General features: G+C 41.7%; 1 protein-coding gene across 1 annotated transcript in view; it reads right to left on the bottom strand.

The window, feature by feature from the left end:
* Positions 1-4,898: 4,898 nt before the first annotated feature.
* The window catches only part of LOC128741102 (protein crumbs), a 126,096-nt gene continuing 114,434 nt past the window's right edge, over positions 4,899-16,560 (bottom strand). Inside the window, exons 6-10 of the mRNA XM_053836677.1 lie at positions 14,236-15,395; positions 14,046-14,173; positions 13,746-13,990; positions 13,508-13,679; positions 4,899-6,228 (exon numbers count right to left, since the gene is read on the bottom strand). Coding sequence (XP_053692652.1) covers positions 5,998-6,228; positions 13,508-13,679; positions 13,746-13,990; positions 14,046-14,173; positions 14,236-15,395 — 1,936 coding nt within the window. The 3' untranslated portion in view covers positions 4,899-5,997. The remainder of the gene's footprint in view (positions 6,229-13,507; positions 13,680-13,745; positions 13,991-14,045; positions 14,174-14,235; positions 15,396-16,560) is intronic.

Genomic DNA, 16,560 nt, shown 5'->3' with positions numbered 1-16,560 from the left:
TGGTCTCCAGTTCCGCGGGCACCCAGTGCTCGCCAGCCCTCGCTCCAGCTGGTCTTGCCACCTCGCTCGCTGTGCTCCTCTTCGTCTTGTTCCCACTGGATTCGATGCGAAAACCATTTTTGCAGGATAGTTGTCCGGCATTCTAGCAACATGTCCTGCCCAACGTATCCGTCCAGCTTTAACCACTTTCTGAATACTTGGTTTGCCGTAGAGACGCGCGAACTCGTGGTTCATTCTTCGCCTCCATACACCGTTCTCTTGCACTCCGCCAAAGATGGTTCTTAGCACCCGTCGTTCGAAAACTCCGAGTCCTCTTCTAGCAGTGTCCATGTTTCGTGCCCGTAGAGGTCAACCGGTCTAATTGGCGTTTTGTACAGTATGCACTTTGTACGGGGGCTCAAATTGTACGACCACAAGTATTTGTGGAGTCCGTAGTAGGCCCGACTTCCGCTGATAATACGACTTTTAATGTCACGGCTGGTATTGTTGTCCTCTGTTGCCAGTGAGCCAAGGTATACGAACTCGTCGACTACCTCGAACTCATCCCCGTTGATTACCACGGTACTGCCCAAGCGGGCCCTGTCGCACACTGTCCCGCCCGCCAGCATATACTTCGTTTTAGACGTATTTATCTTCAATCCAATCTTCTCTGCTTCGCGTTTTAGTCTGATGTACTGATCTTCCACCGTCTCAAATGTTCTGCCGAATGTTCAGCATCCACGTCGTCAGCAAAGCAGATAAATTGACTGGATTTATTGAAAATCGTGCCCCGCTTTTCGATCGCCGCTCGTCTTCGCCGTCGTCGACAACTTCAAGCGCAATGTTGAATAGCAGGCTGTCCAGGAAAGACCATTTCCTTGTCGAAATCCCCTGCGAGATTCGAATGGGTTCGACAATCCACACTAGATTCTCACACAGCACTGGATTCCATCCATCGTAGCCATGATAAGTCTAGTAAGCTTACCCGGAAAGCCGTTTTCGTCCAAAATTTTCCATAGCTCTTGTCGGTTTACGCTATCATATGCGGCTTTGAAATCGATGGACAGGTGATGCGTGGGGACTCGGAATTCGCGGCACTTCTGGAGGATCTGCCGCAGGGTGAGAATTGGTCCGTTGTAGATCGACCCTCCATGAAACCGGCCTGGTAACTTCCCACAAATCTATTGGCTACTGGCGATAGTCGATGGAAGGTGACTTGGGACAGCACTTTGTAGGCGGCATTCAGAATAGTGATCGCTCGGTAGTTCTCACAATCCAGCTTATCGCCTTTCTTGTAGATAGGGCAGATAACCCCGTCTTTCCACTCCTCCGGTAGTCGTACCGTATCCAAATCTTCAAATTCCAAATCTTGACAATCAGTTGATGCAGACAGCCGGCCAACTTGTCCAGGCCCATTGTAATACCATCGTAGAACCATCGTTTAAAAAAAACCATTTTAGTAAGTTCCGCTCCAATGCCATCCTTTCCTGCTGCTCTTCAGCTGCTGGATAGCCTCTTTAACTTCCCTTATCGATGGGGGTGGCACATCGTCGTTGCTTGCTACACCAATGTGTTCACTTCCTCCGCTATCACGGTCTTCCGCCTGCATGCCATTCAGGTGTTCATCGTAGTGCTGTTTCCACCTTTCTATCACCGCACGGTCGTCAGTCAAGATACCTCCATCTTTATCTCTGCACATTTCGGACCGCGGCACAAAGCCTTTGCAAGATTCGTTGAGTCTCTGATAAAACTTCCGCGTGTCGTGAAAGCGGTACAGCTGTTCGAGTTCTTCGCACTCCTTCTCCTTGAAGAGTCGGGTTTGCTGTCTCCGTTTCTGTTTGTATCGCTCTACATTCTGACGAGTGGCTCTACGCAGCATTTGTACCCGCGCTGCGTTCTTCTCAGCCAATCACCGCTATTCTATATTTCGAACGACTTGGTATTTCGAACGAAAGTTCTTTCGAACGAAATTTCCGCCAGCAAAATTAAATGGGCAAAACATATCGTTCGAAGCAAGTCGAACGAAATGAAGACTCGTTCGAAATACAGAATAGGGGTGAATATTTGCTGACATTCCTCGTCAAACCATTCATTACGTCGTTTCAATCCAATATTTGATATAATTTTACAACGTGGTCGGCAGTCGTCGTCATCTGTAGTGGAAGCACAAATTTTTCTAGTTTGTCCTATCTGAAATTGCATTCTCACTTTAGGTTCGTAGAATGTATTATCAGTCTTAAACAGCAATAATAAATTTAATTTTTAGGATAGGAAAAGTGTCTAAAGAGTGCAACGAAGGTAAGGTAGCAAACTATTCAGAAGAGGCGATTTAAAAATTAATCGGACGGATTAGAGGGGAAAATGGACAAAGCAGAATATCGGTCTACGCAGCTTGCAAGTTGTACAATGCTCCGTTGTCTATGGTGCGGTATCGCTTGAGTGGTCAGTGGAAGAACAAGATTGTTCCGGGACCACGAAGAACTAAAAATAACCGACTGGCTGACTGGGATGCACACCAGAAGCTATCTCCTCAGGCAGTGCATGACTAAGTGAGAATGCCATTAGCGGATGGTTTCGTTCCAGTGTTACCAGGTCGATTGCCCATTTTCCCGCTGCCCAGAGCTTGATTTCCCGCTGAAATCCCGCTGGCCAGGATCAATTTCCCGCTAGAAATCCCGCTGAATCAAAAGTCATATTATTCTTTCGTTTCTGGTGCAATATTTTAGTAAGGCTTGCATTTGAAATTAGGATGATCTGCTGAAATTGAGAGGTTGCAATTGAATGAACATTATGCAAATTTACTGCATTCATGTTGACGAAGTTTTGGGATTCAGGAAACAGAAAACGAAATATTCTGTTATCCCTTATATAATGACAGTTTACTGCGAAATTTCGCAAGAATTATAAGATTAAGGAGTCTAAGAACACAGGCGAAAATTTCGAAAGAAGCTTTTAGCACAAATTCTTTTTCTGTGTCTAGCTATGATAAAAATCATGCAAAATTTCAGCAACGCTGGCAAATGGTTATGGTTTTTGGTGACAAAAGAAGATATGTTTCAATCTTTAGAAACACCCAAAAATCAAAAATATCTGTAAAGCGCATCGGCTCTTTGTTCTCGCCTTTATTTTGTTTTAGCACCGATTTGTTTTGGTTTTGTTATCATACAAACCAAATGATGTATATAGATACATAAGTGTTGTTTTGTTTCCAATTCATGAATCAGTTGGATTTTGCCATCCATTGGCAACGAATTAGTGCAAAACGGATTTGTTTGGTGGTCTTCTTTTTCAGTAAGTTCTAATGAGTATTTGTCAGAACTATCCCATTCTAGGTAAAAACCACGGAATTTTATAATCAACAGAATATACTGAACCATCTGCCAATGCATGAGCAGACATTAGAATGTCACTAAACGAAGTGTTTTGCTGTCAACCTCTCTTTCAGCACTCTTTTTGCCTATCAAATATCGCTAAATCGAGATCCCGCTAAAATTCCGCTGAGTTATTTAAGAAAACCGCTAGATTCCCGCTAGCCGCTGTTTGGTTATTAAGTCCCGCTGTCCGACTTAAAATCTCGCTAAATCTAGCGGGAAAACCGCTGATCTGGCAACGCTGTTTCGTTCTATTCACGATTGCTCGCGAAAAATGACTTGCTCTACTTCTACAAAGTAGAGCAAGTACCTGGAAAGCAGAACGTAGAACGTGGAGCAGTAGGTCATCCGCGCGTGAACCTGCCAGGACAGCGGCCCTAGCGGCTGGGGTCTAGGACAAAGCGAACGAGGTTGGACGGATGTAAATAATTTTCGGGAACACACCCAGATCTTTTATCCGTACCTGGTGGGACAGCAAGTGGAATTTCCCGTTATTCTTTCCGTAGACGGTCACGCTCGCTACAAATCGGTTGAAGTAGCAACCCTCTGCAAGCCGCTGGGAATAATACTTATTTCATTTTACCCGAACACAACTCACATAACCCAACCCTGACGTGGCTGTTTTTTAGCCACTTAAGGACTTAAGGAGATGTGCAGTGCTGCAGTGGCGATCTGAGCACCATGGAGAAATATTGACCTTGGCACATTTTGGCAAAGTATTAGCCTAAACTGTTGAACAAAGTGGGTAGTTACAGGTTTGGGCCGAATGGTCCCAAAATTTCCTGTTCAGTTTTGTTCACGTGAATACATCCGTTCAATCCAAGCAATGTGGATTATTCCAAATGCCTTGCAAGGAAGCGTAATTTGTTTCAAGATCACGCAGAAGTCAATTCTTCCATTACTGAAACCTGTGATCCGGTGATTTTGACGCCAGAAGCGGAGTCTTCTGTTGCGACGTGTAATGAATCTCCTCAACTGCTACAATGTAGTTCTCCACCGGTTCCAGTTCGAACACCACATCATTATGTGTCGATTCAAATTGAAAAAATAGTACAGGCTGTGAATATGATTGGTACGCAAACTACAAGAAAGATTGAAGGCGATGTCTGTTCGCTTTCGAAAGAAGAGCGCATTATCCGATTCTTTTCCCGGGAATTTGCTAAGCCTTATGTGAGCTTGAACAACAACGGTGAGGAAGAATTGAATATCGAGAAAATTGTATAAACTGGGAACTCATATCGCCCACCACTGTGACACTACGAAAACCCTGCAACTACTGTCATGCCACTTGCATCGTATCAGTTAGAAGTGTTTGAGAATAGATGAACCAATTTGTTGAAAAAAATGGAAATACAATCCAAAAGGTATTTATTTCTACAAGAACTTGGAGCAATACGATGTCCTGAAAGTAAATCGCCCTTTACGCAACGCCTTGGATATGCTATTGGATAATGGATTCAAAAATGAAATTGGATTGGCGTGTGATCATTGGAAGTCATCGCAATAAATGAAGCAGTATATTTAAATATTTTCTATATTTTACACTAAACTATTTAATAACGACGCTTTTAAAATATACGCTCTAGTCTACTTTACAAAAAGAGTCTTTCACTTCGCCACCGTCCTTGTGATGGATGGATGCAGAACATCTGACCGAATAAATTGCTCACATAGTAAATTGTGGCGCAGTTGTTCTTATGTGATATTTTTTTTTACTCAATCAAACTACCATACCTATGTATGTAATGTTTCGCTTTAAAATGAAGGCATCAAGTTTCCCGCTTCAGAAGTTCAGTCTCTATAGCAAGCGGTTGCGGGGTTTACAAGCCACGTTTCGCCTTTGCCGCCGAAAGAACACGTGTCTTTTTTCGTATATAATAATTCACTACAGAAAATGAAGGTTAAAATTTCGCATTCGAGTTTCGCATTTGTTTTCCTAAACTGAAAAAAAAAGGTTTTTCAAAACAGTCTGCATACGGCACTTGAATTTAGTTGTTTTTCAACATTGATTTGTTTTTGATTTGTTTTCATGTTATATACACTTGCTAATGGACGGAATGTAGGTTAAAGCTTTCGGAAACGATAAATTTGCTTAAAAACAGAAGTCTAGATTCTATTCTCCCTTGATCGTTTTTGTTTTTTTTACGACAGTTTTGAGTAATGTTAAAATACTCGCCGTTGGTTTGTTTGTTTTTTTCTTTTATTCTCTTCACTTATCGTATTCTGTTTATGGGGTAGGATTCATATCACATTATTTCTTTTACATTAAGTTAAAACTTTTTGTTCGCCTTTCGGTAGATTTTAAGTACAAAAAAATCCACAACTAGCTCGTCCGCAAGTTGTTCCGCAGGATGTTGCTGTTATTGTTAAGTGTGTAAGCTTATCCGTAAGTTTGTGTTTAATTTAATCCGGTTTTCTACTATGAGTAAAAGTCGTATGTCTATTCACAATCATGCAGCCCTGGAGAGCCGTAACAAGATCAATAAAGTTTTTTTTATCTACAAGGGGGGAAAACGACACCCGGTGCGCGTCATCTTTGTCTGGACAAAAACATAGAAACAAAGCATAAAGCTCTTCTCTTCTCAAAGTTAGAGATACAACAACGGAACGCATTTATACTAACAATCGCGCAATAATTTGTACGTCACTAGATGAGCCGCTCTTCCGGCGGTATTTTCAGCATGTTGTCCATTTCCAGTCTTGGGTTGCAGTACTCCTGAGCACTGGGGCTGTACGTACCGCGGGTGGCCCGTTTATTGCGTGCCATCACCAGGAACGTTCCGATCAGGGCACCCGCCAGTGTCAGGATACCGATCACTACGGGGACGACGATCAGCGCAATGTCGGCACCGGTTGTTCCTTCCGCTTCCAGTACGGCCTGTGGGAGAAGAAGAAAACGAGCGCACATTGTTATTCTACGCTGTGAGTTCCGAGTAAGATAGGTTCGCTATACTACGCGTTGTCAGATGCAGTGTGTTATTAGTCGAAGCATGCATGAGAGTAAGTTGCGAAATTAAACACAGGAATAGTTCTAATTGTAGGAAAGATGCAAACTGCTGCTCTGTCGGCACGGTGTTTGTTTCAGAAGTGATCTATTCTGATGAGAAGTTGTTTGCTCTTCAAACCCCGCATCATGCTCAAAATGATCGGTTGTGGTTGGTTTCAATCATGGACCTTTCAAAGCACAAACGGAATGTATCACGATACCAAAATTCATCAACGGTCATGGTTTGGGGAGGCATTTCAAAGAAAGGGAAACTTCCTCTATTATTTATGGACAAGGGCGAAAAATACTATCTAGAAATGGTTTGAGAACAAAATGTGATGCCTTATTTTCGGGGAATGTATGGTGAAAAAGATTACGGCTTTCAACAGGATGGAACTCCGGCCCACACTGCAAATCTTGTGAAGACGTGGTGCAAAGCCTATCCGACGGATTTCATATCGAAAAATGAAGCCTCCAAATTCTCCTGATTTGAATCCACTGGATTTTTGAATATGGCGGTACATGCAGCAGAAGCTCAAGGACTATAAATATCATAATTTGGATGAATTTAAGTTACTTATCAACAAGGTATGGAATGATATTCCGATAGAAGTAGTGCGTGTCGCATGTAACGACTTTAAAAATCAGAGGGGTTGTGTACAAGACACGACCGCATATATAGGTGACGCAGGGCTACGTAAGTCTCTTTGTAAAGATAGTAGCATGTATTCATGCTTGTAATCATTCGATTCTTCATGTTTACATGCTACATGCGTTATATGTAACATTTATCAAAGTAGTAACATTGCATACGTTCAATTCTCAAAAGATTGTGCATTTGAAAACAATTTAACAAAATCAAGAACACAAACTATTACTTTCCTGCTACCTTATTGAAATTAAAGATTGTTTTTATTATCCTTGGTTTCCCACGTTGAAAGGATTTTACCAATTCAATCCTATTTCATCAACAGCACATCTTTTCACTACACTTCTAATGAAACGGCAAGCATGCGTATTCATACAGAGCCGTATTATAACCGAACACTACAGCTGTAGCACATTTTTCCAACACAGATATCAAATTCGCCGAGGTTTAATCGTCACGCAGTAAAGAATTTGCGATCTGTTGGCACAACGAGCTTTTGTCATTTTTTCTGGCACACTTCCCTAACACGGACATCAGATTGGACTAGGTTTAATCGCGTTCGTAAGAAATCTGTTGGCACGAGAGGGCTTTGTCACTCTCTCTGGCGTACTTCCCAAGCAAGGACATCAAAATGGTGTAGGTTGAACCGCGGTGTTAAGAAATCTTGTTGAAATGAGGAAACTATGTCACTTGTTTTGGCTTACTTCCCAAGCACAGATATCAAATTGGTATAGGTTTAGATCATCGTAAAGAATCTTCCAACCAATCACGAAGCGAGAATTCTGGTAAAACATAGGTTCATTATTTTCAATTTTTCAATAGTTCAACATCAAGAATCCATTTCTTTTCTTCATTTGGGTCAATTCTTAGAAGATTTTCCGATCGATTGGTGTAAGAATATTGAAAATCTATCGGAAAACCGCTGAGCTATTAGCGCTCAAAACCTTTCATTTTTCGTGACGCTCGCAGTTTTTGATTTTTTGGAATGACACCCTGTCTCAAAACTTGCCGTAAGACGTAGTCCTACGTCAAAAGCGTTTGGGGTATGTTATCCAGGCAAAAGGCGATTCAATAGAGAATAATTGGTTGTTGCGTTCTGTATCTATCGGTAAAGAACTTCTAAAAGTAAAATTCGAAATTCAGCCTTTATTAACAAAAATATATGACTTTGTTTTTGTTCGAAGACATATCTGTCACACTGTAAGTGCAACGAGCTCGTTAACTACTTCAAACTGTCCCGCGGGTTCTGGATCTCGACCCAAGTTCTCCATAAGTTGAATTCCAAAGCTTCTCCAGAAATTAAATCCTAGTATCGGCTTTTGTTGGTTGAAGTTGCAAACCATATCTTTCGGTGAGCTCTAACTTTTACAGACAGATAAGGGGGTTGTACTTTTGTAGATAAGGAACGTTTTTAGTAATAGGGATGACTGTGTACCCAGTCGTACACCCTTTTACCTGCTTGCTTGCTTATCAGCTCCAGGCCGTAGTTTCCTCTGCTGTACGAAGAAGTCGTCTCCATTCCACTCGGTCCATGGCCACACAGTTAAGTGGTTTACCGTCAAGCTTGTTGAACAAGGTTTCTCCAGTTAACTCGGTTGTGGGCTACCGCTCTCCAATTCCTCAGACTCGGAGTACTCTCCGCCATATCTCGCTTCACATGGTCTAATCATCTTGCTCGCTGTGCTCATGGTCGTCTTGTTTTTACCGGATTTGAGGCAAACGCCATCTTTGTAGGGTAGAGGTCCAGCATTCTTGCTACATGCCCATCGTATCCGTCCAGCTTTAGCCACCTTTTGGATACTGGTACGAGTTCATGGTTCATCTTTCGCCTCCATACTCCGTTTTCCTGTACGCCGCCGAAGATCGTTCTTAGCACTCGTCGTTCGAAAACTGAACATCGCAGGTCCTCCTCAAGCATTGTCCATGTTTCAGGCCCGTAGAGAACAACCAGTGTAATAAGCGTCTTGTTTATTGTATACTAGCGGACCCGACAAACTTCGTATTGCCACAAATTAAACTGTGTTGTACATAAATCGTGAATCTCGGATGACCTTTGTCATAATCTCGAGTTTTGCAAGTTTCTGAGGAGTTCATGGGTGTTTTAATATACAAATTTTCTTCACAGTAAAGTAGAAAACAACTCCCCCCCATTGCTTAGCCTGATAAAATAAAGCGGATAGCATTTAAATATTCGCCATCATTACAAACCATTTCGCCGAATACCATTTTGCGGAGCACCAATTCTCGGTTGACCATAACACGGAATATAGAGTTTCGCAGAATACCATTTCGCGAAAGACCTTACGAGGGATGTACCATTTCACGGAAAATCTTTTCGTAGAAAGTACCATTTCGCAGGGATAACCCAACTGAAGGAAAGTAGGGTAGTGTCGTGACGGTCGGGCCACTGTTATGGTCGGGCCACAACAATTTTTTCAGTCTTAGTAACTCGAAATATCTATGTACAAGCATTGTAAAACTTCTTACTGTGACCGCTAACTTTTCACAATATTGTGAGTTTCAATCGTGTATTCAAAACACGCGTACTGAGTTTAGTGATTGAATCGTACAAAAAAAGTTTTTCAGGCGTAGTGAACTTTTCTTCAAGAAATGATTCATAAAATGCAATTATCGAGATAAATATTGAAAACATATTAAGTGTGTTGTGCTCTATACGAAGACTATATAAAAGTCCCGTTTCAGTAAGATGTTTGGGTAGGGTAAGGCAAAATACGACAAAAGCGCTTTTTGTAAAGGTAGGGCCACTTGTTTAGTCATGGTTGGGCCACCATAATTTTTAGCGCGAAAGCACAATATTCGCTAGAAAACATCAGTCACGTGTTATGAGATATAATAAAGCAAAATTACTATGTGAAAAACCTATATTGTTGTCGTTTTTTCATTGTAATAGTTCACTTCGGAAAAGGCGATAAATAATAATATTGATTTTACAAAATCGCTAAAATTTCGCAAAAATGTAAATAAAAATAGAGTATTTGTACTTATATGAGCCGTAGTTCACGAAATTCATTGTTTGCTTGTCTCTACATAGAATTTCAATACGTATATCTTGGTTTTTCCGCGGTGGCCCAACCTGTACAACATGGCCCAACTATGACAACATTTTTTGTCTTCACGGAAATGCCTATAACTTTATTATTTTTCAAGCAATCAGTTCAAGATTTTCCAGAAATGTACCTTATACTTAGACCTTTCCATCGATTTGTATAGATTACCGTAATTCTTTTTGAAACGGAAGTTATGGGCGAATGCCAAAACGTGGCCCAACCACGACGACATTCCCCTACTAGAGGTCAGTAGATCTAGGAAAATAAATAAACCTAGATAGAGATGATCTCTACGGGGGCTGCCTCCCGCAGTGGCCGGCGAATCCGACGGCAGGTCGCCGGCAACACTCGCGGCCTGTGGCCGTCTCGCGCTAAATTATCTAATGTTACTATTGATAGTTTTCGGTGGTCTTGTTCGTGATTAATGTTTTATGAAAAAGTCTAAACTTTCTCGAGTTCGATTAGTTTTTGAGTTACGCAAAAATTTCTGTTTTATTTGTGTGATAGTCCATATCCCCCTACCAAAGGGGTGAGGGGTCTCAAACCATCATTAAAAAAAATCCTGCCTCCAAAACCCCCCACATGCCAAATTTGGTTCCATGTGCTTGATTACTTTTCGAGTTATGAGGAAATTTGTATTTCATTTGTATGGGAGCCCCCACTCCTAAAAAGGTAAGGGGTCCTAGTTCATCATAGAAAAAATTCATGCCTCCAAAAACACCCACATTCCAAATATGATTCCATTTGATTAATCAATTCTCGAGTTATGAAGAAATTTGTATTTCATTTGTATAGGAGCCCCCTCCTAGAGTGGGGAGGGGTCTCAATTCACCATAGAAAACATTCTTGTCTCCAAAACCACCCACATGTAAAATTTTATTCCATTTGCTTGATTAATTCTCGAGTTATGCTGAAATTTGTGTTTCATTTGTATGGGAGTCCCCTCTCTTAGTGGGGGGAGGGGACTTTTGCCATCGAGAGAATCTTCCGTAGCCCCAAAAACCCCTACATGCAAATTTTCACGCCGATCGGTTCAGTAGTTTTCGATTCTAAAAGGAACATAGGGACAGACATACAGGCAGAAATCCTTTTTTATAGGTATAGGTATAGGTATAGGTATAGGTATATAGGTAATCCACCCGAAATCCGAATACAGCACTGTGTACCATCGTAAAAGGAATCAGTTTTATGAGCTTCCTGTGGAAGCTGTTCTCGTTCATGATTTTCCATAGCTCTTTCCGGTCGATATTATCATATGCGGCTTTGAAGTCAACGAACAAACGATACGTGCGTGCGAAATCGGCCTAGACTTCCGTTATAAACGCGTTCACCTCTACGCTGTTTCAGCTCTTGGATTTTCAGTCTTATTCCATGGTCCCATTTTAGATTCCCAAATCGATATCGAATCCGTTCTTTGACATCATCCCAGTGCTCGAATTCATCGACATATGTTAATGAACCAGTCCGAAGTCGGTCCTTCTACAACGAGATGTATATTTCTAAGCAAATTACTATCCGATACCCCTTCTCCTCTAGTAATTTTCTCGCATTTGTCGAGACAGTTTTCGACCGGTACGGACTTCGTGTCTACCGAGAAAAATAATTGCTAGAGTTCTATTCTCCGGCGGTGTCTAGGCTCCCGTTCTCGTTGATAGCTGGAATTCTCAGCCACCATCGCATACATTTAAGCTCTGTCTTCCATCTATTCTTCGCCAACCTCTTGATCCCAGTTGTTGGTCTTCTTCGTCCAAAAACTTCTGGGTCCGTCTTGTCATTCTACTTGTAGGTTGATTAAGTTCCAAATTTTGTCGTTGAATCCAGTGACTTTGCAAGTGAAGCCCTTAAATCTCGATTTAACACACGAAATTCTGCATGTAAATCATCTACCTATACTTAATTTTGCAAACCTGGCTCGCTTACATTCCGAGGTGGAGCATCTGAACCATCATCTAGTACTGGCAATTACAATTGTTTTAATTGCCGCTTAATCTCAAACTTGCGGTTTTACATTTTATTGTACGAAGGCTCTGTTGATTTCGAATCGACCGGGGAAATCTTAGTATTTGGATGCTTTTTGGAATTGCTCATAAAGATCTATTTTTCGTTTTTTCTTTAATTAGCTCTCCACCTTCCACGATATTTAGCTTCTATGCTCTGGTTAATTCGTTCGCAGTACTTTCATCTTCGGTTTTTGAAGGAGGTAATTTGCTAGTTGTTGTTTGTTTGTAACAACTTTTCGATTCCCCTTAACAATTGTTGACAAACTTCAAATGAAACAGTAAATTTCAGTGCGGTGTCTTGTAGAAGTTTTGCGTTTAATTTGATTGACCCGATCAATTAAATGATCTAATTACGCATGATCTAATTACGAGTTGACTTCACTTCTCCCATAAGGTTTACACGGGAAAAGCAAAGCAGACTATTTTATTCATAAATCCTATTATCTCCAGAGTTAGTAAGCAACTTGGGTTTATTTTTAAAATCGGAAACGGGTTCCGTGATCCATACTTCCTTCAGTCATTGTACTATTCACTGGTACGCTTCATTTTGGAATACGGTGCCGTGATCTGGGCAACAAATTTGGATCACAAGAATCGAAGCAGTGCAAGAAAAATTCTTACGTTATTCTCTGAGCAGTCCTGTATGGCGTGTTCTCAGATACCAACCGCCGTGTGGGAACCTCTTGAAAGGGAACATGTGTATGATCAAGCTACGTTCGTGGCAAGAGTAATTTTAGGCAACATTGCCTGTCCCATCATTCTGAGTCAACTGAACCTGTATGATCCTGAATTACATCCTAGAATTAGAAAATTCCTAGACCTGCAAGTATTTTATGCAACTTCCGGCCTATAGGACCCTATCCAATTCAGATTTTTGCTCGAAAAGGTTAAGCAGATGCAGATCAAACAATTTTAAGGGCCATTTGATGGTTCAGCTGTCCTTCAATCTTAATTAACAGTTGCCTTAGTATCATCATTAAAAGATACAACTAACAAATGTCATCAATTATAAAGCAAGAATGTTTGCCTGGATTTATAGATTACGACCTAAGAAGACACTATTAAATTAGTAACAGCTGTATTAGTACTAATACGAATGGTATTAAACTACTATAGAAGAAGCGCATGCACATTAGTTTCTACGAATTCGTTAGTTTTTTTCAGGAAAAAATTTGAATTTTACATGATCGAGTGAAAAGCTTATGTAGGTATGTTACAAAAAGAAAAGAACACTCCCCACAATCTTATCGACATAGTAGTAGACCGAATCCAAATAATGTATCTGAGTGACTCTATTGCCGACCTATAAGAGAAAAATGAAGTGTGAGGATGATGGTCAGTGTAATTTAGTTGCCTGCGAATGAAACACTCCACCACTCTGAACCTTCTCCCAGTGAAGCGATGAGGAAGCGTAGCTTTTGGATGAAAAACGGTACATTTAGGTTAAAACATACCTGCTCGGAACAGTTGATACCGGTAAAACCAACCGTACAGTTGCAGTAGTACCGGTGATCTTTGTCACAGTCTTCTATGCAGATTCCACCGTTTTCACAAACGTTAGGATTTAGTCGACAGGGGTCTATCTGGGCGCATTCTTTGCCACACATTCCTTCGTCACATTGACACCTACAGCAGCAAAAAAAAAGTTTGTTTTAATCAAAACATAAACTTCAATCATTTCTGTTGTTTTACCTGAAGGAACCCCTCGTGTTGATGCACAAGCCTCGCCCACCGCAGTTTATTCGTTCTTCGTAGCATTCATCGATATCCACTTCGCAATTGTGTCCCTCGAACCCAGTGCCGGAGCAGTTGCAGCGGTAGATGTTGATGAAGTCGATACACTGGCCCCCGTTAAGGCAGGGGGCCGATTCGCATTCGTCAATTTCGATCTCGCAGAGACGTCCCGTGTAGCCAGGCGTGCAGCGGCAAATGGGAACCTACGAAAAGGTACTAATTATTTTTCGATACCCATTTTAAATTGTTTATTTGTACATTTTCGTCGTTAGTGATGCACACGGCATCGTTCCGGCATTCCTCGTATTGGCAGAACGGGGCATCGCACAGCGGTCCCGCAAATCCTGGTTTACACAAGCAGGTGAAATTATTTCCCGTTGTGGAATCTGCAATTAATCAAGAATAATGATCAATTTGTAAAAAATGTACAATCTGACTAAAAGCTTACTAAACCCATCGATGCAAATTGAGCCAGTTTTACACGGTTGATTCTCGCAAGTCACCAATCGAAAAGTATCACACTGCTGACCGGCGTATTCCTCCGTACATTCGCACTGATAGCCCGCTACCAGATCAGTACAAGTGCCTCCATTATGACAGGGGTTCGACATGCATTCGTCGATTTCAAATTCGCACAAATCACCTTCGTAACCCTCTAGACATCGACAGGTGAAACTGGCCACTCCATCTATGCACGTCGAGTTGTTAGTACAGTTGGCAGTTAAACACTCGTCGATGTTTTGCGAACAGTCGTCGCTTTCGTAGCCGGCGGGACAATCGCAGGCAAACTTTTCCGAAGGATTACTACACACACCACCGTTCTTACAGGACTGCTGGAAACACAGAACGCATCCTTCTTCCGGCTGACTAGAGTTCAGGTTGAAGTGAGCTCCGGTAAACTGGAAAGTGTCTGGATAGATGACGTCGTGTGGGAAGTACGGCAACAAATATCCACCGACACGAGTTTCACCTAAACATCCCTTAAATGTGGAGCCCTTGTCAATTCCACCGTTCACAACGGAATTATTCTCAATATGAGACAACACCGGCATTCCACCCAAATAGATGAAATGTTTACCGGAGAACAAGTGTTTAAACGCTAAGTAGTCAATGTTAACCGAGATACTAGGCTGCGGATCGAGTGTTGTTTCCCATCCCTTCCAGCCGGCTTCCAATTTTCCGTTTGAAGTGACCATTATGAACACCGTATGCCAACCGTAATTGTCGTCGTCTTCGTACTCGAATCGATGCTGTTCCGGCAGATCCATCGACAGCCTCCACGATATGGTCACCAGCTTGCGGATCGTCGAAATTTCGAAATACATATCGCTATCCTGAACGTACAGCAGGGTCCCGCCAAATTTGGTCCTGTAGGAGATTTCGATAGTATCCATGTTCCCGGTATCCTTCGGGTTGTTCAGCAGATCGGCCGTGCCCGGGTTGAACGAGAACTTTAGCGGTTCGTTGTCATCGTGGAACGTCATGTTGGAGATGCACTCGTAGCCGGTGTCCAGGTTCTGGCAGGTGGCATTCTGAGGGCACTTCTGCAACTCGCAGAACTGTATCTCCTGGCAAAGTTTACCCTTGTAACCGCGCGGACAGGTGCAGCTGTTGAAGAAAGAAATTAAGATATGTGGTTAAAAGATTTCTAAATTGGGATTTTCTATAAAGATATTGCGTATGGCTTGTCTAGGTCAAATTAGGCAATTATTTTAAAGCGGTTTCGCTCTACAAATTGTAGGAGACAAATTATACCCTTTCTTGATGTGGAAGGATAATGCGAGTTTAAATTGCATACGAACACACTATAAACCGCATTTTTCACAAAAAAAAATCGAAAAAAGATCATCCCAGATCTAGGTGGAGTACTAATTAAAATTCACTTTCCTAGGGTTCACGTATTTGACTCAACCTCTTGACATATAATGAAGTCGAGTTGAAGGAAATAGTAGAAGAAAGTTCATGAAACAAAGACGTTTTATAGGTTCGTGGTTCGTTACCTTTTAGCTTTTATCAAACTAGGAGATCCGTGGGTTGCAGTAGGTTATAATGGTAGCCAATTATAGTCGGATTTGAACCCAATTTTCCTTAGGCTTTAGTATTCACCAGTATTGCGCAAAGCGCAACCCTACAGCCATAGAGGATAGGTCAACCAGGTAAAAAACTACGAGCCCAGTAATTCCTGCATAAATGACCCTTCTTTTATCCTATTTTTTTGCAGAATGCGACGAGACGATAAAGGGAAAGAGTGGAAAACAAGGTAAAGGAGGGTCATTGAAGCAACGCTTATTTAAGTATGTGTATCGTTCCTCTTTACCCAAGCCAAATATAAATGGATTCGAATCCGGTTTCGCTCTTTCCTTTGACGTATTATGCCACTCTGTTTGAATACTATAAACACCTTTGTTTCATTGCTTTATCTACCGCGCCCTTCGTCAATTGTAAAAACTACCGTTATGATTAAAAACCGTTCAAATCGTGTTTAACTCCAGTTGTTATGTACTTTCGGGTTAACAGCAAATGATAAGGATTGCTCATAATTATTCTGAACTGCGTCAGTTTGCGTAAAATAAGCAATATTTTTTTAAAGCCTACACGTCGTTGAGTTCAACTCGTCAGATCAAGGAGTGCTATTGAGCGGCTTTCAGTGCCATAAAAATCGCCAGCAATGGAATCGCGTTGTGGCGGAAGTGGAGCGTTGCTTGACTGTGATGGCATCAGACGATTCTATAGAATCAGCATCAGAAACTGGACCATGTGAATTCTCTTTATT

The sequence above is a fragment of the Sabethes cyaneus genome, chromosome 3, assembly GCF_943734655.1.
Source record: "Sabethes cyaneus chromosome 3, idSabCyanKW18_F2, whole genome shotgun sequence".
NCBI classification, from domain to species: domain Eukaryota; kingdom Metazoa; phylum Arthropoda; class Insecta; order Diptera; family Culicidae; genus Sabethes; species Sabethes cyaneus.
Note: the sequence above shows the minus strand (reverse complement) of the source record. Positions and strands in the feature narration are given on the sequence as shown.